General features: G+C 31.8%; 13 protein-coding genes across 13 annotated transcripts; 10 read left to right on the top strand and 3 right to left on the bottom strand.

Annotated features, from left to right (window-relative positions):
- Positions 1-446: 446 nt before the first annotated feature.
- Positions 447-1,514, top strand: cgd7_5270 (Translation initiation factor 2, alpha subunit(eIF2-alpha); S1-like RNA binding domain; the record flags this gene model as incomplete). Its single annotated transcript, XM_628668.1, has 1 exon — positions 447-1,514. A coding segment is annotated over one exon (1,068 nt), but the record flags the coding sequence as incomplete, so codon positions are not given.
- A 952-nt stretch (positions 1,515-2,466) lies between these two features.
- Positions 2,467-4,134, top strand: cgd7_5260 (hypothetical protein, possible membrane protein; the record flags this gene model as incomplete). The annotated part of the gene is made up of 1 exon (XM_628667.1): positions 2,467-4,134. The coding sequence occupies one exon, from the start codon at positions 2,467-2,469 to the stop codon at positions 4,132-4,134; it is 1,668 nt and encodes a 555-aa protein (XP_628669.1).
- Positions 4,135-4,852: 718 nt separating this feature from the next.
- cgd7_5250 (methyltransfer with N-terminal ankyrin repeats) lies at positions 4,853-6,196 on the top strand (the record flags this gene model as incomplete). The annotated part of the gene is made up of 1 exon (XM_628666.1): positions 4,853-6,196. A coding segment is annotated over one exon (1,344 nt), but the record flags the coding sequence as incomplete, so codon positions are not given.
- Positions 6,197-6,616: 420 nt separating this feature from the next.
- Positions 6,617-7,840, top strand: cgd7_5240 (uncharacterized protein; the record flags this gene model as incomplete). The annotated part of the gene is made up of 1 exon (XM_628665.1): positions 6,617-7,840. One exon carries the CDS (start codon positions 6,617-6,619, stop codon positions 7,838-7,840), a length of 1,224 nt encoding a protein of 407 aa, XP_628667.1.
- Positions 7,841-8,143: 303 nt separating this feature from the next.
- cgd7_5230 (possible D-Tyr-tRNatyr deacylase) lies at positions 8,144-8,680 on the top strand (the record flags this gene model as incomplete). Its single annotated transcript, XM_628664.1, has 1 exon — positions 8,144-8,680. A coding segment is annotated over one exon (537 nt), but the record flags the coding sequence as incomplete, so codon positions are not given.
- Positions 8,681-9,096: 416 nt separating this feature from the next.
- cgd7_5220 (splicing factor with 3 RRM domains) lies at positions 9,097-10,788 on the top strand (the record flags this gene model as incomplete). The annotated part of the gene is made up of 1 exon (XM_628663.1): positions 9,097-10,788. One exon carries the CDS (start codon positions 9,097-9,099, stop codon positions 10,786-10,788), a length of 1,692 nt encoding a protein of 563 aa, XP_628665.1.
- Positions 10,789-10,996: 208 nt separating this feature from the next.
- Positions 10,997-12,538, bottom strand: cgd7_5210 (bromodomain protein; the record flags this gene model as incomplete). Its single annotated transcript, XM_628662.1, has 1 exon — positions 10,997-12,538. One exon carries the CDS (start codon positions 12,536-12,538, stop codon positions 10,997-10,999), a length of 1,542 nt encoding a protein of 513 aa, XP_628664.1.
- Positions 12,539-13,104: 566 nt separating this feature from the next.
- Positions 13,105-13,977, top strand: cgd7_5200 (2-phosphoglycerate kinase involved in 2,3 diphosphoglycerate synthesis (P-loop kinase, distorted P-loop); the record flags this gene model as incomplete). The annotated part of the gene is made up of 1 exon (XM_628661.1): positions 13,105-13,977. One exon carries the CDS (start codon positions 13,105-13,107, stop codon positions 13,975-13,977), a length of 873 nt encoding a protein of 290 aa, XP_628663.1.
- Positions 13,978-14,134: 157 nt separating this feature from the next.
- Positions 14,135-15,376, top strand: cgd7_5190 (uncharacterized protein with coiled coil regions; the record flags this gene model as incomplete). The annotated part of the gene is made up of 1 exon (XM_628660.1): positions 14,135-15,376. One exon carries the CDS (start codon positions 14,135-14,137, stop codon positions 15,374-15,376), a length of 1,242 nt encoding a protein of 413 aa, XP_628662.1.
- A 332-nt stretch (positions 15,377-15,708) lies between these two features.
- On the top strand, positions 15,709-17,061 carry cgd7_5180 (eIF3 gamma/P40 with JAB/PAD domains; translation initiation factor IF-3 subunit 3; the record flags this gene model as incomplete). Its single annotated transcript, XM_628659.1, has 1 exon — positions 15,709-17,061. The coding sequence occupies one exon, from the start codon at positions 15,709-15,711 to the stop codon at positions 17,059-17,061; it is 1,353 nt and encodes a 450-aa protein (XP_628661.1).
- Positions 17,062-17,450: 389 nt separating this feature from the next.
- cgd7_5170 (deoxyuridinetriphosphatase, possible bacterial origin) lies at positions 17,451-17,981 on the top strand (the record flags this gene model as incomplete). Its single annotated transcript, XM_628658.1, has 1 exon — positions 17,451-17,981. One exon carries the CDS (start codon positions 17,451-17,453, stop codon positions 17,979-17,981), a length of 531 nt encoding a protein of 176 aa, XP_628660.1.
- Positions 17,982-18,076: 95 nt separating this feature from the next.
- Positions 18,077-18,445, bottom strand: cgd7_5160 (U1 small nuclear ribonucleoprotein A, rrm domain; the record flags this gene model as incomplete). The annotated part of the gene is made up of 1 exon (XM_628657.1): positions 18,077-18,445. A coding segment is annotated over one exon (369 nt), but the record flags the coding sequence as incomplete, so codon positions are not given.
- Positions 18,446-18,610: 165 nt separating this feature from the next.
- cgd7_5150 (oocyst wall protein 5) lies at positions 18,611-20,500 on the bottom strand (the record flags this gene model as incomplete). The annotated part of the gene is made up of 1 exon (XM_628656.1): positions 18,611-20,500. One exon carries the CDS (start codon positions 20,498-20,500, stop codon positions 18,611-18,613), a length of 1,890 nt encoding a protein of 629 aa, XP_628658.1.
- Between the last annotated feature and the right edge of the window lie 350 nt (positions 20,501-20,850).

The following is a 20,850-nucleotide window of genomic DNA, read 5'->3' as shown; positions in this document are numbered from 1 at the left end:
CCATCTATTAGATTTATTATAAACAACTTCTGAATAGTGAATATTGGACTATTTTTTCTTCAAATGAAAAATAGATCCCACTCTAAATAGATATTTTAGAATACATAATACTAATTAATTAAGTCTACAATTTGTTTAATTTGAATATATCAAAGAGTCTAAGGCTGAATTATAAACCACCTATTCCTCACACTTTGAATATGTCTTCTACTAATAAGCTAAGGCCTAAATATTTAATACTGGGTATAAACTAGAAATAAAATCAAATTGAATTGGATCTAATCTACATAGATATTTTTTCATTTAAAACTAAATTAAACCCACAAATTGTGCTTTTAATTTTCTCTCTTAATAATAACCGGTATTAAAGCTAATTTGGCGCCAAAGACAGAGTCAATTAATTTATTATTAATAACAGAAAATAAAAAGAGATCAAAATAAACTAGCCTTTTATTTTATTGGCATTATTATCAACAAGAATCCTTAATACTTGGAGTGATTTGAAAATGGAGACAAAGCAGCAAGATGTGGTGGATTGTAGATTCTACGAAAATAAGTTTCCCGAACCTGAAGAATTTGTTATGGCTAGGGTTAAAAGAATAACAGAGGTTGGAGCTTTTGTTAGTCTTTTGGAATATAATGATATTGAGGGTATGATTTTGATGTCAGAGCTATCTAAAAGACGTATTCGTAGTGTTAATAAGTTGACCAGAGTTGGAAGACTTGAAGTTGTTGTTGTACTTAGGGTAGACAAGAATAAAGGCTATATTGATCTATCAAAAAGAAGAGTAAATCCCGAAGATGTTGAGAGATGTGAGGAGAAATATTCTAAAATGAAGAAAGTTTATCAGACTGTTCGCCATATTGCTCAAAAGGAGGGTATTTCAGTTGAAGAACTTAGTGAGAAATTGATTTGGCCTTTACATAGAAAGTATGGTCATGCATTGGATGCTCTCAAGGAGGCAGCTGTTAATCCTGAAGCAGTACTCGGAGAATTTGACTTGCCAGCAAGTGTTAAAGAAGCTCTCATTCAAGATATTAAGTTTAGATTATCTCCACAACAGTTAAAGTTAAGAGCAAGAATCCATGTTTGCTGCTGTGGCTATGATGGTATCGATGCTGTTCGTCATGCAATCATTGCAGGACAAGAAACTGTTACCAAGGACGATGTTGAAATCCAAGTCAAATTCATTGCTCCACCTCAATATTTGGTTACTGCAGTTTCATATGGAAAGGCTGCAGGAGTTGAAGCAATTGAAAAAGCGATGGAAACTATTAAGAATGTTATAACTCAATATAAAGGAGGAGATTTTAAGAGACAAGGTGAAATTGAAGTTGTTGGAGGCGATGATGAGAAAAATGATCTCAATAGTGCATCTGAATCTGAAAATGAGTCTGATTACTCTGATTCTGAAGATGAAGAGGAAGATGAAACAATGGGTCGTGTTGAAGATATGGACATTCCATTCGATGAAAATGACAATGTTGAGGATGATGATGAAGAAGGCAAATAGAAAAGGGAGAAAATACAAGAATTTGTCAACTTTGCTTAGTACACATTATAGAAATACATGATATAATAAGTTTCCTTATAATTTCTTTCACTTTAAATTCCAATTCTTTATTTCTATTATTTTTATTTTTTTTTTTTTAGCTTTAATTCCCACATTAATTTGCTAAGCCCCCCGCCAAATAATATCATCAAAAATTTGTTACTTTTTGGGAATTGTTTGCATGCAATTATGAAAATGCCGGTACTAAAAACATAAATAATATTCCGGCAAAATATTCACAAAGAAAATACACAAAAATATACCCGGGATATAAAAGCAAAGTATTTTTTTTTTCCACGATAAAATTTTTTTAAAGTTTATTAAAATACGAGCATGTAAAAGCATTAAATAGTGGGAAAAAACAAATATAAAAATACTGCTATTACTCAAGGAAGAACAGGAAAAACTTATATGTAACTTTTAAAATTTTGAATAATGAGTATGTGAAAGAATTTATTAAGAAGCCAAATTAAGGGTGCGGATTAGAATTTCTTGATTTTCATATAATGCATTTTAATTAAACCAAGCACAAATAAAAAGAAGTCTAAAGAAACTGTCAGACTTGTGAAGTCACAGGAAAAAAAAATTTTAACCTAGTCAACCTTTTATACCTGAATTACTTTGTTTTATTTTGTAATGTATTTATTATTTATCAGATAAAATAGAGCCTGGTTTTAGCTTTAAGAATAACTAGAAATCCATTATTCCTTGTGAATGAAATCCCAAAAGCTTGTGTTTAGAAATGGGAAAAGAGGAGTCTGAAACTACTAAGGATTATTGCTTAAGAATTTTAACGTAATTTTTGAATAGGAAAGGTAAATAATAAGCTTCAACCTATTAAGTTAAATCTATATATTCACAACAGTCACTGTTAATAATAGAAGCAATCTTTGAAAAAAAAAGTTTTTAAATAATGTATAACTCAAAAGGAAGCAATGAATTTGGTGAACTGGGTCATAAATTTCCAAACATAGATCTGAGTTCGGAAAGAGTGGGAGAAAGTAATTATTTTTCAGTAAGGCCTTCAGTATTGCATTCAATAAGTTCTGCATTTCCTGCAAATAAAAGGGGTTTAATAGAATTAGTTGTAACTGAGTTATTTAATGAATTTTCAGTAAAGCCTGATAATATGGTAGAAGATGCAAAATATGGATTATGCATTCCAACATTATATTCAGTCTTACTATTAACAATTTGCCACGTGCATAAATTAAAAGATTTTGAAGAGGAGTGGTTCGAGGAATTTCTCAAAAGTAGGAAATTCCCTTTATTAACTCCATTTGGATGTAAGAACGAAGCACTATTCAATCTTTTAAATGCATTAGCCTGTTTTGGATCATCTTTAAAAAAGAGACCAGCAGTAATGCAAGGAGTTGAGTTGGTGCTATTAAGACTTGGAATATCTTTTTATTTTTCATTATGCCAAATTATGGACCATCCATTTTCAACAAATAGGTTTATTAAAGCACTAATAACAGGAGCCCATGAGTGGATTCATGGATCTCAAGGGCAATATATTCCAAATAAATTAGAAGGAACTTTTTCTTCAAGAAAGAAGAGTTCATTTACAAGAAAAAGAAGCAAAGAATTGATTCAAGAACATACAGTAAAAAGTCTGATAGGAATTTTTGATGACTTTTCTATTAAACTAATTTGTAATTTTGGATATAGACCAAATTGTATTACTTGGAATGAAGTAAATAAATATGTACAAAATTTGAAGGATTCTTCATTGTCAAGCCTGTTTAAAAGCTCAAATTCAAACGGTGGGTTTTTTCAGGAAACAACAATGAATGAATTTGTAAGATCAGTTTATTCCTTATATCAATTTAATGAATCTAAAAAAGATTCTTTAATTTCAAGCAATATTGATACGAATCAATACTATGAAAATTCACATAATATAGTGCAAAATACTTTGATATTAACAGATAATAAAATTCTGAAAAGGGATTTACCTATTGAAGAATATTCTATGGGTTTTATAGATATCTCAAATAATTTGAGCAGCTATCAGAAAGAGGATACATTTTCATTATCAGAATTTCAAGAATCAGATGAATATGATAGTGAAGAAATAGATAATGAGTTTGATCAAGAATTTAGTGAAAAATTGTATAATTTAGATGCAAATACAAACAAAGCTCTGGATGCAATTTCATCAAAACTTAAAGGAATGTCAGTATCCACTTCTGGTCGTATTTTTAACCTGAATTTATTAACAAAGAAATATCTTAATAAGGCACAGAGTTCTCTATATAAAAGTAATTCAAAAGGAATGGGGACAACTGAAAACAAAAAAAATAAGGATTTATCATCAAAAGAATGCCTAAATGAGAAAATTGAGTCACTGAAAAATATTCAATTTGAGTCAAATTCCGTTTCTAGAAGGCCATCCTGGTCTCAATTTGCGCATATTTTTAGTATTCACGGTGCAAACTCTAATCAGAATCCCAGAAATGATCCAATAGACACTAAGTTGATTAAGTCTAGCTCCAATATGAACGCTCCAAATTATATTAAACAGAAACAACAAATATATGAAAGCGAAGATGATGAAGACCCTCTTAATGTGTTATGAAAGATAATCAGAATAATCGAAATAAGGTATTAAGAATAATTTGAAATTAAACTAAGAATTAATGTTCATATTATATTCCTGTACTAGAAGGATAAACTTGAGCTCTTTCAGAGACAGCTTTTGAGTTACTTACAGCTCCTCCTGTCTGTAACTGCTTGTTTGATTTTCTAGTTAATTTATAAGAGTAAAAAAGTTACGAATAGTTGATGAAAATTTTAATTTCTCAACAGCTCAAATTTAGCAGTGAATCAAACTCAACTTACTTTACAACACTTAAATATTGTCTAAATAATGGACTTGATAGGCTATACAACATCTTTGATAAAAAATAATAGATCAAAATACTCTATTGTCTTTATTAATTTGTATTGAATTTATTTTTCTATTCAATTCCTCACTAGTTTTTAAACTGAATTAAAAAGCTATAATGCTGATTGGTTACCGCCAAAACTGTTATTTTAAATTGTAAATAAGGAATTATTTAATATTTAGATAACTAAGTGCACTACCTAAATACTTGCTAAAGTTTCAAACTTGGTAGGAAGCTTTTTATTAATTCTATTTTTCCTAAAAATTTAAAAATTAGATTCCAATTTGCTACCCTACTTTTTTCAAATCCTGATCAAAAATTTAGAGGCGCCTCATATGTGGCGCCTTTTCGGGGTTATAACTGACCATTTGAGTAGTAAACTGTTTAAGAAAATAGAAAAAAAAATAGGCAGAAGAGTACACATATTGCTCAGAAGTAGTAGATATAAGAATGGAAGGTCTAACAGTTAAGGAAATTAGTGACGAGATGACTGAGTGTGCAAGATACGGGGAGTTGGATGATATGAAATATATACTAGATAATTATAAGATTGATATAGATTATCAGGATGATAATGGAAATACTGCCTTACATAAATCAAGCGCAAATGGGCATCTAGATGTAGTATGCGAACTTTTGAATAGAGGAGCATCGATTAATAAGCAAAATAATAATGGGAATTCACCATTACATTGGGCTACGACAAATAAGAAGAAAGAAGTTATAATCAAGTTATTGAGTGACAGGAGAAAAGTAGAAGAAGGAGGAGCAGATGTTTTATTAAAAAATTCTTTGAATAAGAGTGTGCTTACTGAGGTATTTAATATGAATGACGAGGATATTTTAAAATTAGCTTTAGAACACCCTTCTGCAGATAAGTTAGAACAAGAACATTCAGGATCCGTCAAATTTGATGAAGATCATGGCGAATTAAATAGCGATTCCAACGTAACGATTTCTCAAGAAGTTATTCATAACCTTACTTTTACTAGCGATGATGTTGATAAACTTGGAGCGAGACCTATAATAAAATGCAGGGAGTTAGCTTTAATGGGAGTTAAGGAAGTGTTTGATCAGAATCCTCAAAATGATACTACAGGAGTACACTTATGGTCTAGTTCAATTGTAGCTTCCTATTGGATAGCTAATTTGGTCAGAAATGAAAATATATTTGCAGGAAAACGCGTCATTGAATTAGGTTGTGGTTGTGGTTTAATGAGTTTGGCAGCTGCCATTTACTCCAGATACTTTTTTGATAGTCAACCAGCCAAGCTTTTTCTAACAGATGTTTCAAGACTATCATTGGAAAATGCTGGTATTAACATTAAATTAAACTCCTCACTTCTTGGCAGTCATCAAAATTTTATTCAAGCAAAGTACTTAAATTGGTTTGATCAAGAAAGCTTTAGAAGCTTAGACCCTGAAAATCCGGAAATTATGGGATCTTTTGATATTATTCTTGGCTCAGATCTTGTATACAATTCTGATATGGAGATTCAACTATCCCAAGTTATATCAGGGCTTCTAGCTATTCAAGGAACATTTTATTATGTGCATAGGCATGATCGATTATGTGCTTCAAAGTTTAAGCAAGCTCTTGAAAGCACAGGACTTGCTTGCCAAGAAATTCAATCCCCTGAAGATTACACTAGAAATCCTTTATATGGCCAAAGCCAACAGCTTGCTGATTCATTATTTAACGAACTTTCTTCACAATCTGAGTTTTATCTCTTAATTGCCAGAAGACAATAGAACCAGTATTACTCCATTTCTCCTAATTATATATTTTTATTTCTGCTGCTCTCTCCATTAGATTTTATTACCCTAACTTCGCATACGTTTCTTGCCATTTTTAAATTCATCTTAATTCCCGCCTTGTTGTTACAATATTTAAATGCATGCAAAGTTGATAACAAGAAAAATAACGGATATGGCGCCGAATACAAGCGCATTCAATAATTAAACCCAGATATGAGGAAAAATATTTAAGTCGAACTTAGTAGGATTAGAGATCGTATTATGGCCTGAGTGGGGCTTATTCTAGTAAGATTTTATTGATAGGATTAAGTTTTTACATTTGTTTCTCATAGTCTGAAGCAAGGTATGCGGCGAATTACTATTAATTTCTTAAGAAAAATCTTAATAACGTAATATATATATGGTATTTATAGAATGTTTAAGAAGAACAGAAAAAATAAGAAGCTATTAATTGGAACAGTGGGAGCCAATTATGATGGAACAATTACAAAATATAACACTTTCGAAACTGTGATTTTACAAGCATGTAAGAAGTATTATTCAAATAAACCACAAGCATGTGATATGTTGTTATTAGAACAAGAGGCAGAAAAAATACTAAACACACACATAAACGATCGACTTTTATGGTGTAATGAGTGGTTACCAGAGACTCCACTGGAAAAGTTTGATGGAAATGCCATAGCAAAGATATTCTTGGCAATTTCAGAGTTTGAATATATATATAACTTTAAAATAGAAAAGGAAATGAAGATATTGCAGTTTTTAAATTCTGATATAGTTGATGGATCATCTGTTGAATTTAAAGAAGGTTGGGAATTTAGAGAAGGGGCATTTGAAACATTAAAATCACTTTGTGAGTTTACAAACAGATTTATAATAGTTTCAACCTCAAAGGGTTCTAAGCGAATTAAAGATACTGTTGAAGGTATCCTGTCTGATAATGAAGGCAAATGTGAGCTTGAAATCTCTGCAAGCGAATTTGAGTATAAATCTGAAAGTTGTGATACCGTTGAAACTGCTCCCAATTCACTTTATGGTCCTTCTTGTAAGTATAGAGCATTTAGACAATCTGTAAAGGAAATCAATAAACAGTACAATAAAAGAATGAGAGACAAAATACACTATGTAATTGCATCAATAAGTATGAATGCTATTTCTAAGTACGATATTTATATTAAATCAATTTTCTTTGGGAACAAAGTCAACGACTTAGAGTGTATCTTATATTCTGAAATTGGAGTTATAATAGCAGATTCTCCTGCTTTAGACAATATTTGTGATGCTAAAACTTCTGAGCATTCTTCAATTGTTGAACTATCTCAGCATTCATCATTATCTGCTACTGAGAATACTCTAAATATCGACCACTTTATGTTCAAAATCTGCCTTTTATTCTCTATTCAAATAGTTCCAATTTCGAATGATCATACTGAACGTATTCAAAATTCTGGATTAAAAGTATACAAGGATATTCTGAGAGATGAAGAAGGTATTGCTGATATTAGAGATTTTTTACGTGTTTCTAGGATGATGAGGCATCACAACTCCAAAACCTCCCAGTTTAGATTCAATGGGATACTGTTACTGGCTTTTTCTTGGGATGAAGTTTCAAGATTTTTCTTCCCTAAACATTAATTCGACTAATTAGTTGAATTTGTTTGTGAATTTGCCAATTATACAAATTTAATAAACTGTATCTATGTAATAAAGGACACATTTAGATTTTAATTAGTATGGTGGGAGTTAGAGATAAATTTATAAATATAAATAAGACGAGATGATATCACTATCTTATTGAGTTGCAAAGATTGCAACAATATATTGGTTAAATTCAGAAATTAGATATTTTTAATAAATTCTTGACGAATCATTTTTCTAGATAATAATTATGATTTGACAGATAGACACGTAATGTATTAAGAGGGGCAAATAACATAATTAATATTAATAGACTTAAAATTTTCTCCTTTAAGGATGAAAGTCGTTTTACAAAAAGTTAAAGGTGCCTCCGTTAAGGTTGATGGCCAAATTGTTAGCAGTATTGGGCCAGGACTATTACTACTTGTCGGAATAAGAACAGATGATGTTGACTCAAACTCTGACTATTTGGTTAGAAAATGTCTAAGCATCCGACTCTGGCCAGATGAATCAGATCCAACTTCAAGCAAACCTTGGAAACTTAGTGTTAAAGACAAGGATCTTGAAGTCTTGGTTGTTTCACAGTTTACTCTATTTGGCAATGTAAAGAATGGATCGAAACCCGACTTCCATAATGCTATGAGCGGAAAAGATGCGTTGGTTATTTTTAACAATATGGTAGAAAAGTTCAAAAAATCGCATGATCCAGAGAAAATCAAAACTGGCTGCTTTGGAGAAGAAATGGAAGTCAGTCTTGTCAATGATGGACCAGTTACCCTTATATTAGAAAATAATAGTAAGAATGATGCAGGTAGTGATAAGTCCAGTATAGCATAAAAATTCTGGCCCTATACTAATTGTTCAGTAGTTTGTTCTATTTCTTGAGTTGTTCTTTGACTTCTTTCTTTGTGCTTGTAAGCTCTCTTACATAATCATGCCTTTAAGAGCCCGCCTAGGCGGGCTTTTGTTATAATTATTTACTTATGGACAAAATAACATTAGTGAATGAATTAATATCAGAGTAATAATTTACACGGATAAGAACGAATTTTGATTGTATTGAAGAACTTGGGATTTGATTCATCCGGTTTTCACGTATACTTTTGACAGAATTCCAACCGATCGAGGAAAAACTAGGTAAAGTTGATTTATAAATATCTAAAGGAAAAATCTCGGTTAGAAATTAATTTTCCTGAATGAATTCCTTGAATAGATTTTAGGTATTCTTTGTGGGGTAAGAAAGAATTTCTCTAATGGACGATTACAATAATAGGCTTAAATCAGATTTTCCAAGAGACTACTCCAGGGAATCAAGCAAAAGGAATTACGACTATAGGAAAAAAGACTTCTATGGAAGAGAAAGCGATGTAACTGGACATTCTAACTCATATAAACCTTATAGAAATGAATACCCATATAAATTTAGAAGAAAAGATCAATACTTTAGGAAAGATAGTTCTAGATCCCCTGAAAGATATAGGAATAGAAATCAAATATCCAAAGGAATAGAATATTCAAGATCAAATTCTATATCACCAGATAGAATCTCCTCTAATAGTAGTAGGAGATATCCAAATCCAAATTTTGAAAAGAATCTGGATTCCAAGCTGGACAAGGTCAAAAAAGATTTAGAATATTCTAGTAGGGATGACTTGACTGTTTTAGTCATGAATTTAAACTTGGATGCACGTGAGTTTGAAGTTTATGAGTTCTTTACAACTTATGCTGGAAATGTACGAGATATACGTATTATCCGGGACCATCGCACAGGAAGGTCTAAAGGAGTTTGTTATGTAGAGTTTTATTCTGTGGAGTCAGTGCTTAAGGCTCTCAAACTTAGCGGCCAAAAGATTATGAATACACCTATCACGGTTCAGGCATCCCAAGCTGAAAAGAACAGAGCTGCCAAGCTCGCTAAATTGGAAGAAATTAAGGCTGAAACTACACCTCTTCTGCTTAGAGTTGATGGATTGGTTGGTTTATTGGCAAGAATAAGACGAGATGAAATCGAAAGCTTGTTTTCAACATTTGGTAAAGTTAACAAAATTGATATTGAAATTGACAAAAAGACTCAAAGATGTCTTGGATTTGCTCATATTTTGTTTGAAAAGGCTATTGAAGGCCACGATGCCATCAAAGCTCTAAATAACTTTGAAATTGCTGGACAAAAGATTACTGTTACAATATCTCAAGAATGCAATTCCAGTATTAAAGTTTCCAATTGTTTGGCCTCCTCCACCTTTAATAGTTATTTGTCTCCTTCTGCAGTATCCAATTCTCAAAATGAACCTTCTAAGGGGAATTCCTCAGCTCATAATTTGGAAAGAGTATCTGAACTTGATAAATTAGATGAATCAGAAGAGGCAGTACTCCTTGGTGCAGACTCAAGAAACTTTCTGACAAAAAAGCTATTAGCAAGGGCTCAATCTCAGATTGATAATCCTCCTCCCATCCAAGAAACCTCTAATGATACTTCTTCATCCACTATATTAAACACCTCATTGCCTTCTCCCTCTTCCTCTATACCTTCTCTTAATCAGTTATCTAACACTAATCAAAATCTTCCAGTCTTAACAGAAGCGTATTCACAATCTTCTTCAAATAACATTGAATTCAATAACTCTGAAATACATCTCCGTTGCCTGTTACTTAGTAATATGTTCACTGAACAAAGTATTAAAGAATCTATGGAGGAAGATGAAACTATCGAACAGATATTGGAGGAAATTCAAGCTGATGTTGAGGAAGAATGTGGAAAATACGGAACACTACTTGAATGTTTTCTGGATAAGGAGAAGATGGACGGAAATGTGTGGGTAAAATACTCTCGTCCAGAGGAGGCCTCTAAAGCTAAGATGGTTTTCCACGGGAGGTTCTTTGCTGGAAGGAAATTAAATGTAAGCTTCATCAAAGATGAGGAATTCCCTAAAGCCGTTAAATCCTAGTATTCTGGTTTAATTACCAATATTTGTGAAAATTAGAAGATAGTGTAATTATTAAGTATAATATTCACAATTTAATTATTTAATATAATGGTTAAGTTAGAAATAGAAGAGGCTTAACTACTTATACAAATGAAACACATTAATCCACAAGGAATTTACTTTAATAGCATTATAAGATCTAGTTACGGTCAATTTAATTAGGAAGTTTTCAAATCTCAGCATCGGCTTGTTCTGCCTCTCTTTCTCTCTTTGATTTCTTTGGAGCATTCTCTCTTTGGGTTAAAGTACTGTTGTGAATAACCTTTGCCTTCCACTCACCCCAAGCTGATTCTTGAGGAGGTATTGGAAAGGTGTTAGAGGTAAAAGAGGAGTTCATGATCTCCTTTTCATGAATTGAGTTACTATAAATATCATCATGCTCATCGTCGTTGCTATTAGAACCCGAATTGATTGGAATATCATGTTGTGGACTGGAATTTTCAGCTTGCATCCTTACAAAATCCTCACTTCCTTCAAACTCGTCGTCAATATCTGGATCTTTGGAAAAGCTAACATCCTCGGGGCTGCTTCCTTCACTGCTTGGAGTCATTGCAACATCATTGTTAAGGAAATTAGTTGTATTAATAGTATCATCAACTTTTGTATATTGAGAAACTTTTTGATATTTATCTTCAATTTGAATAATTGAATCAACAAGTAATATAATTTGATCACGAATTATTTTAGGCTTGAATCTAAGTTGATCAAGAATCATTTCTGATGTGGGATTAGGGTCATCTACAGAATCCTGTATCTCTTCTTTGGAGTCAACTAATAAGGAATAAATTCTAACTAGGATTTCTGGATCCAAAGTATTAAGTTTTTCCAACAAAGCATCATTAGGATCAAACTCTGATAAAGGCAAAAGCTCTTGCTTATCTTGCAGAATAGTATAATAATATGGGTTAACTTCCTTAATTTCTTTGCATTTATTTTCAAACTCGATTGCTAAAGTAAGAGCATCTTCTCTAACAGTATTACCCTCCTTGTGATACTTTAAAGCATTATAGAAGACCAATCTCATATCAAGTTGCCAACCAAAAGGATTCTTGTACATGTTTTGAACTAGCTTTTCATGAATGGTTTGGAAATCCATAGGGTTTTCAATAACAGCAAAGTAATCAGGGACTCCATCAAGTTCTGGATCAACAGGCTGTAAAAACCATCTAGATCCAGGAATCTTACTCAACTTTTCTAAAAGTGTCAGAGAAAAGGCTTTAAAATCAATCATCTTAATATTTTTCAAATTAACGGAAGTAGTAGCAGAACCTGTACCTATATTATTAACACCTGCATAATCTTTTGATGAAGCATCGTGATTTATAGTTGCTCTATTACCACTATTTTGCCTTGTGGTTTTTCCCTCAAAACTGACTTCACTACTTGCACAGTTACCTCTATCTTCAGGAATACCAAGAAATGAGCCAGAAGTACCTTTTCCAGATAATGAGCCAGTTTTTTGTCTTTTATTTGAAGTAGAAAGTGCAGATTTATTCACGCCTTTATCCTCACTGTCATTTTCTGATTTAGTTTTACTCTTTTTTTGTTTCTGCGTTTTGGGAGCAGTTGGAGATAGAATGAATCCAAATTCAGGTCTTACATGTAACTGTACCCAACGCAATTCATCTAACGTTAAATATAACTCTCCTCTAGAATTTCCCTCACCATTCACCTTCTCATCAAGGCCTCCTCTCGAGTTTATAAGCTCCATACAAAGTTAAGAACAAGAGTAACTCTCTCCTTTGTCTTTCTTTGCTTGAATTTTTTTCTTTTCTTTTTATTTTTTTCTTTTGAAATTCTTAAAAATATTAGTTAGAAAACCTGTTGGCGCCAAAATCGACTGAAGCGGTACCGGTATAGGACTATGGAGTAATAATATCTTGAAATTCAAGCAAGAATAAACTAAAATAAAAAAAAATTAAATTAAATAAATAGGGCATAAAATAACAATAAAGAGTGAGAGATTAGCTTGCAAATCAGATATATTCTGGAATAATGTTGCATTAGTTATTCAGAATGTTGGAATAGATTAAGATCAGAATAGTTTTTCTGGTAATTAGGCTTTAATTGAAATATTAAACAATAGGTTGAAATTTTTTTTTGAAATATAAATAGGTAACTTACTCATACACACACAAACATAAAGCATTTCTAAGGCCTCCAAACAATGTTTAATTGAAGATAAATTGTGTTCTATGTAATATTTAAGACAAATTTAAAACGTAATATAAACTTAAAATATTTTGAATAAGTAAATTTGGGATTAAAGTAAATAATATGTTGACTCTAAATACTTTCAATATCAGAAGGTTACTTCTTACATGTCAGGTCTATGATAATGATCAAATAGATAAAATCCTAGATACTCTTTCAGAAATTAACGTTGATGAATATAAAGATGAATTTTTGGATATGCTTGCGAAGAATACACTATTAATAATCAACAGAGATATTAGCAAAGAAATTAAAGTTATGAAAGAAATGTTTACATCAAAGCTTGCAATTGTTCCTCTTATATTTGGAATACAAGGCTCAAACAAATCCTCTGTGATTATTGATTTGTCGCATTATTTGAATATTCCAAATGTTGTATCCACAAATACTGTTAAGGAAACATTGAGAATTTACCATGGAAAGACAAATAATACTAAAGAAAATGATAATTTTAGCTTTTCAAACTACTTGATTGATTCAAGAGAAATTACTAAAGGTATTCAAGTTGATATTGAAAAGGCAATAAAACAAGGAAAATCTATCATTTTGTCCGGCCACAATCTATTTTTGCCATATATTTTTGAGCTTCACTCTGGTGGTCTTTTTCCTGCCCCAATTCTAATTAACGAAATGGAAGATGATTCCGTAAATCATTCTTTTCCACTTTACTTTCTTCCAAGAAAAAATGAAGATTCGATTAGCTTACTCTTTATACCAATTTTACTTAAGGCAGATTTGAAAAAAACCCGAGTAAACCCTGAAAAAATAGATTTTTTGCAAAAACTTCAAGATGAAATCATTTCCAATACTGTAAATAATGCAACGAACTGGCCAGTACATATTGTTTCACATGATCCAGAAATTCCACAAAAAACTTCTAGAACAATTCATCAAATTATTATTAAGAGTCTAAAAAAAGCAATCCATCCCACATAACCACAAGCTTGCATGTATGCATGTATACATGCACAATATTCCCGCCAAATATGGCAGATTTTTTTATATTAATTAATTTATGTATATAAATGAAACTGAAAGAACTAAATTTTTATTGATCTATATTAATTACTTGGAAAGTTATATCTTTAGCTAAATGGATGTAACTGGTCATAATTTGAGTTTATTTGAGGAAAATGAGGATTCTATAGTGGACTTTATTACAATACTGACTTCAGTAGTACAAGATTCAAATGAATTTTTGAATGAAGACCAAAAGAAAGTTACCAAAGAGAAAATAAAGTCTGGAATTCTAGGGGCCATTAATTCCAGGAGTTCACTTTCTTTAATAGATTTTGATTATAATAAAGAAAATAACTTTAATTCTCTAATTAATCAGATTCCAGATATACTTGAGATAAGGGAGGCTATTTCAACAGGTTGTATTGATTTGGATGATTTTGAGGTTTTAACAAGAACATTTAAGTCTATAACTGAAATGTGTAGACCAGAAAATATTTCAATATTTATCAATAAAAATATTGAGAGTACTCAAAAATCTCAAAATTATTTTGCAACAAAAGAGTTTATCTACGAAAATAGCATCAATGAAGCATCATGGCATGAGAAGAAAAGTCTATTCCCGTCCTTTATATTATCAATGTTTGATATGATCACAAAGTACTCACATTTCTCCAATATTCGTATAGTAATGTTCCAAATTTGCAGAGAAATTGTAAATACTTTAATAAACTGTAATTGGAAGGATGATAATGTTCTGACTTGGCTATCACGTCCCGTACTGTCAGATCTTATTATATCCCTTGCAAATTGTACTCAGGAAGGCGATGTTTCAGAGCCAAATGAAAACGTTCAAAAAAGAAAACAATCTTGTTCTTCTTGTTATATTAGGGAAGCAATCCTGAGCTCAATTTTTAGTAAAGTTCTCGAAACTTTTAACATTATAAGCAAAAACAAATTATTAAATGGGGTCATTGAAATTAACATAATCGACAACTTTTCTCTATGTTTCTCGATTTCAAACCATATTATCCAACAATATCACCCAAATTGTTACTTAGAACAAGTAAACTCAAATTCAGAAAAAGGATATAAAAGTTGGTGGGCTCTTAAGTCCGAAATTTTTAACCTAATTCAAATGACAAAACAATCATGCAATAAAGACTTTGTCACGCTAAATCAAATTTCACTCTACTTTCTCAATCAGATAGATTCATCTCATCTCACACTGAAGAGGATCTCTACAAAAAATCAGCTTTATAAAAACCTAAGTCTAAATAAACAGATCTCCAACGGATGCTTTTTTAACGAATATTTGTACGGCAATATTGAAGTTGATCTTCCCGCATGCCTACAGTCAATTCTATTTAATACCTAGTCTTATATACCTTTAAGTCATTAATATGACAGTTTCAAGCTTTCTATTTAGTTTTACTTAATTATAGCTTTTTTTACAATTTTCTTTACTCGCCATTTCCCCCTAATTCCAAATGATCATGTAAATTAGCCGGTATATAAAAATACTCGTCTCGAAATGTGGCGCCATGGCGCCAAAAGGCTAATATTGCTTTAATTGACTATATGACTGAAAAAAGTGGAAAGAAATATTAAATTGACAAAAAGGTTTTAACTTTTAAAACCTTGATATTTGTATAAAATAAAGGATATAAATAATTAGAACTACGGCTCCAGAAGCAAGAATTTGCCAAGATGATCGGGAAAGACGGCCTAATAGGGTTGAGTTCTAATCCAATGGAAGGAGCCACTCAAACAACGAAACATGTAGGTTGGGGAATTAGCAGACAGACTGAAGATAAAGATTCAAAAGAGGAGGTCCAGCAACTTTCTGGTTCTTCAGGTATTTCAGGAGGAAAAGGATCTGGATACTTTCAATCTCAGTCAGGAGGACAGCAGATTTCACAGGGTTCTTTGTCATCAGGTACTGGACATCATCAGCACTATAGTTTTTCAAGTGGAAATACAATAGGAAATTCAGGAGGATCATCTCACTATAAACATTTATCAACAAAAACTACAGTTTCTTCAGTAGAGGCTGATATTTCTGCCATTTTAAGAATTATTAAGCATTGTACAGAGAACTACTCACAAATGAATGCTACAGGTCAATTGCTAGGTATGGAATACGGCAATAAGCTAGAAATTACAACATCCTTCCAGCTTCCAACAAGAGAAGATTTGCTTCCGTCTCTCATGTCTAACTATAGTGGAGGAAAGTTGGATAAATCAGAAAAACTGGATTTAGAGGAGCGTCTTGTTGAAGAAGTTGACAAATATCAGGCTGCAATGGTTGAGCTTATGCATGAAATACGTTCCGATTGTTTTGTGCTTGGATGGTACCAGCTTATACGTCTTGATGATTTCCAAGATTATGGAGTTGTTTCTACATTATTATCTTACTATAATAACATTGAGAGTAAAAATGCTATCCTTTTAAGCATTGATCCTGACTTACTTATTCAGGGTAAGAAAAATGCTTTTAAAGCTTTTACCTTGAACTCTGAATATGCAAGCAAACTCAAAGATGACGAAGATAACTTTCACATTTTTAAGAATGCCAGCTTTGAGGATATTCTTGTTGAAGTCCCAATTTATATTAAATACCCAGTTCTTTCTGAAGCTTTCCTACTTGATTGGATAACTTCAGATGTACTCCAATCCACTATTGACTATTCTGAATTATCTATCAACACAAAAACACCCCTTGATATCAATGACAAGGCGCTATTAAATCTCGCAGAATCTATCGATGTTTTGTCATTAGAACAAGAGAAACTTTACAAAGGATATAGGGACTATAACAAACAGCAATACCTTATCAAACAGATGGCAGAAAGGAGAAGAATTGAAAATGAACAAAGAAAACTCAAGGGTGAGACTCCATTACCTATTGATACGGAATCAATTAAGAAGGTTGACCCACCAAATCCTCTCCCAGTTATTCTTGTTTCCAAATATGTTGAATCTCAATGCAATGAAATAAACTTCAACTCAAAGGAAAGCCTTACCAAGGTTCTCATTCGAAACATCAAGAACGACATGTAATGCTCCGCTTATAACCGTTGGGATGATTTAGCTAATAACACTATTATCATTGGTCTTAAAATCTAACTTGACCAATACTCACAAATACAGGAGCTATGCTTTTGTTTTCATACTATAGGATCTTGTTTTGAATCTTAACGATTTATATTTCTACTTTTCTCCTCACCTTCATATTTTTTCTATGCCGGTATACATCCCACATATTTCCCGCCTAAACGTCATTTTTTCTAACTGATTAAATAGTGGTAAAGTACAATAATACAAATAAATAAGGTAGGTATCTTCCGTTAGGAAAAAAAAATTATAGAATACTAATTAAATTTAAAGATTTACTATTTTAAGTAATTACTGGTTAAAGGAGAGAACATTATTTTGTATTTTATTTAACTATGCATCTATCTTTGTTACCTTTATGCCCCATAGCTGAAGAGCTCTACAAAAACCATAAAACTTTTCACGATGGTGATTCAGGACTTGACCTTTTCATAATTGAAGACCAAGTGATTAAAGCAGGAGAAACTGCATACATCAAGCTTGGATTTAAAGCTGCAGCTCACAGTGATGATGGCAAGCCAGTTAGTTACCTTTTATTTGCAAGGTCATCAATTTCAAAGTCGCCAATTAGACTATGCAACTCTGTTGGATTGATTGATGCTGGGTATAGAGGCGAACTTTTGGCACCAGTTGATAATATTAAAGATTTTGACTTCCAAGTCAAAAAGGGCGAGAGATATTTCCAACTCGTTTCTTTTAATGGAGAAAAAATTACCTTCAGTATTGTCGATGAATTGGACAAAACTACTAGAGGTGAGGGAGGTTTTGGCTCTACTGACAAATTGGATTCAGTAAAAGGATTACCTCAAAAGATTGCAAAGATTGATACAGAAAACGCTGAGAACTTGATAGAGAATGTTCAATAAGTACCAAAATATTCTGTGTGAGAAGAGTTACGTTTTAATAGAATTATTTGTTTTTATGTACTTCTATCGTAATATTTCTAATTCTTAATTCTGTTTTATTTATTGTCCGGCATTTTTGGTCCCAATATGTATCCCGAGCTCTTTTTCTCCGCTAGTCCAGGATTCAAAATTGAGTTTTCTTTTGCATATTCTATATGTATAGGTTTACCTAATACATTCATGCCATTAATGCTATTTTTTGCATTGATTGCACAATTTAAATCTTGAAACAAAATGAATGCTTGGCCTCTATATGGGCTTCCTCCCCTTATTGTAATCTTATCAATCAAACCAAATTGAATAAAGAGTTCAAATAATAGAATCTTTAAATCTTTTTTGTTGATTTTATCGTTCAAGTTCTTGCAATATAGAGTCTTATTTGCAGGCTGTTCTTCACTTCCAGATACTAACTTTTTAAGCATTATTCACCTCTCATAGAATTATATTAATAAAATCTTTAGATCCTGGTATATTCTTTAATCTCTGAGCAAAACTAATGGGCCTTATTGTTAATTCGACTTAAATATTATAATTATTGAAATTAACGTGTATGAATTGTTGGCGCCAATTTAACTTTTATATATTAATTATCACCTTCTTGGTCTAGGTGCGGTTTTAATGTTTTGAGGATATACATTTAAGCTGGGATCTCCTATTCTTCTATTAGGATTTGATAGTTGAACTGTTTGCACCTGGGTATTACTTACATCTCCGAAATTTCTTATATTGGGATGATTATTGTAGTAATCTCCAATGAAAGCTTGATGATGACCGTTGTGATGTCTGTTATTATTGCTGTGGGTAGTTTGGATAGCTTGAGGTCTATTTTGATTTAATATTTGAATGCATTGAGTGGCAGAATCATTAGTTGGTTTAAACCCTGTAGGGCACTCCTTCAATGGTTTTTTAGGAATAAAGCATTCATTTGTGATTGTGTTTAACTTTGAATTCGTAGGGCATACACTTACTGGATTCTTTTCTATTTGTTTAATACATTTATCAATGTACTCATTATAATCTTCGGGGCACCCATTTTCAGGCTGTATAGTACTTTGCATTAAACATTGCGAATTTTGTGCATTATACTCAAAATTCTCAGGGCAAACATATTCGGGTTGAACTTCAGCATTATAAAGGCAGTCCCCTCCAACTAAGGAGAAAGGAGCCTTACAAGAGAGCTTGGGTTCTTCGAAGTTTTCTTGAACACAAATTTGTTCTAATTCATTAAGATTAAAACCATAAGGGCAACCTTTGACGGGTTTCTTTTCTTCAAATTTAATACACATATCCCTTTTTGGATCATATTTTTCTTCACTTGAGCAAGTTTTGTTAGATTCTTGAACTTGAATTACATAACATTTTCTTTTATCTTCGTCATACTGTCTTCCTCCTGAACAAACCATTGTTGCTGGCATTACATTGATTTTAACACACTTTTGTATCTTTTCGTCTAAAATGGTCCCATTTCCACACATTATTGTTGGTTTCTCTGTTTTTCTTAGTTCGCATTGTTTTCCATCAAAAATATATAAATCAGAAGGGCATCTATATGATGGAGGCTCTCGTAATACTTTAATGCATGCAGCATCTTCAACACTAAAAACGAATCCCTCTCTACATCGTGGCTCAGGACTGACAAAAGATGATTGGACGCACTGAAAACCTTCAAGCACATAATCTTTTGGACATACTCTGCTGGAAGACTCTTCTAATGACCTATTTACGCAAGTTTCAGATTTATTATCAAACTCAAAGCCAGGTAAGCATTTAGGTTCTGGATCACTGAAAACCTGAGAAATACATGAAGATCTTTCTCTGTCTAGAATAAAACCATTGGGGCATTCTAAATTATAAGGTGAGCTAAGTTCTTTTACACAATAACTTGTACTAATTCTCGATTCATCATTATTATTCTGATGTCCAGTCTTAATTCCTCTTGTATTTAACTTGACAGTTTGTGACTTTTCTGATATATTTTTTTCCCTAATAATAAACCCATCTTCACAAACATTTTGAATACTCTTTTTACTATACGTCAAACAAACTCCATTAATTAACATGGAATTCTCTTTACTACATGTCAGCTCTGGAGCTGATAACTTTACTCCAACGCATATATTTTTACTTTCTGACCACTTTAATCCTCTCCCACATTCTATTGAAGGTGCAAGCTTTTCCACTTTGATACATTTTTTCATATTTGGAGAAAGAACATATTCGCTTGGGCAAATTGACTGAATTGGAATTTCATCAATGCATTTGCAGAGATGACCAAACTTTTGACAATTTTTAGGACAACTTTTACTTATTGCATTAACTTTCGCCAGGCACATATCTGTTTCTGAATCATAAATATCTGAATCTACACATACAGACTTTGATTCAATTATTTTCAAGTTTTGTGTAAATTGTGACACTGAATCGTTAAATAATCCAATAAAAAGCACAGTTAACAGGAAAATTTGAATTCTTGTCGACATCTTTACTTATTTGATTCCCAGCTTTTATTTCGCTGACAGTATTTTCATACTTATCAAATAATATTAAGAATATTAATAATAATCAAATGAATTTTGCTTATTTGTTATTAATTTTTTTTATTAAAATTGTCTTAGAGTACTGAAGCAATATTTCCTTTTTTTATTTTTACCTTAAATCACTGGCCTTAATATATTCGATCTCCCCTTTCAATACCAAATTCATATTGCCATAAATAATCTTTAGCTTATTTAATTCACTCATTTTACTCTATTCCGAGTATTTTTTTTATTTTATTTTTTATTTTATTTTTATGTGGACAAATTTATTTTGCAATGCATGTATGCATGTA

This window comes from Cryptosporidium parvum, chromosome 7, assembly GCF_000165345.1.
Source record: "Cryptosporidium parvum Iowa II chromosome 7, whole genome shotgun sequence".
NCBI lineage: Eukaryota > Apicomplexa > Conoidasida > Eucoccidiorida > Cryptosporidiidae > Cryptosporidium > Cryptosporidium parvum.
This window is presented reverse-complemented; position numbering and strand designations above follow the sequence as displayed.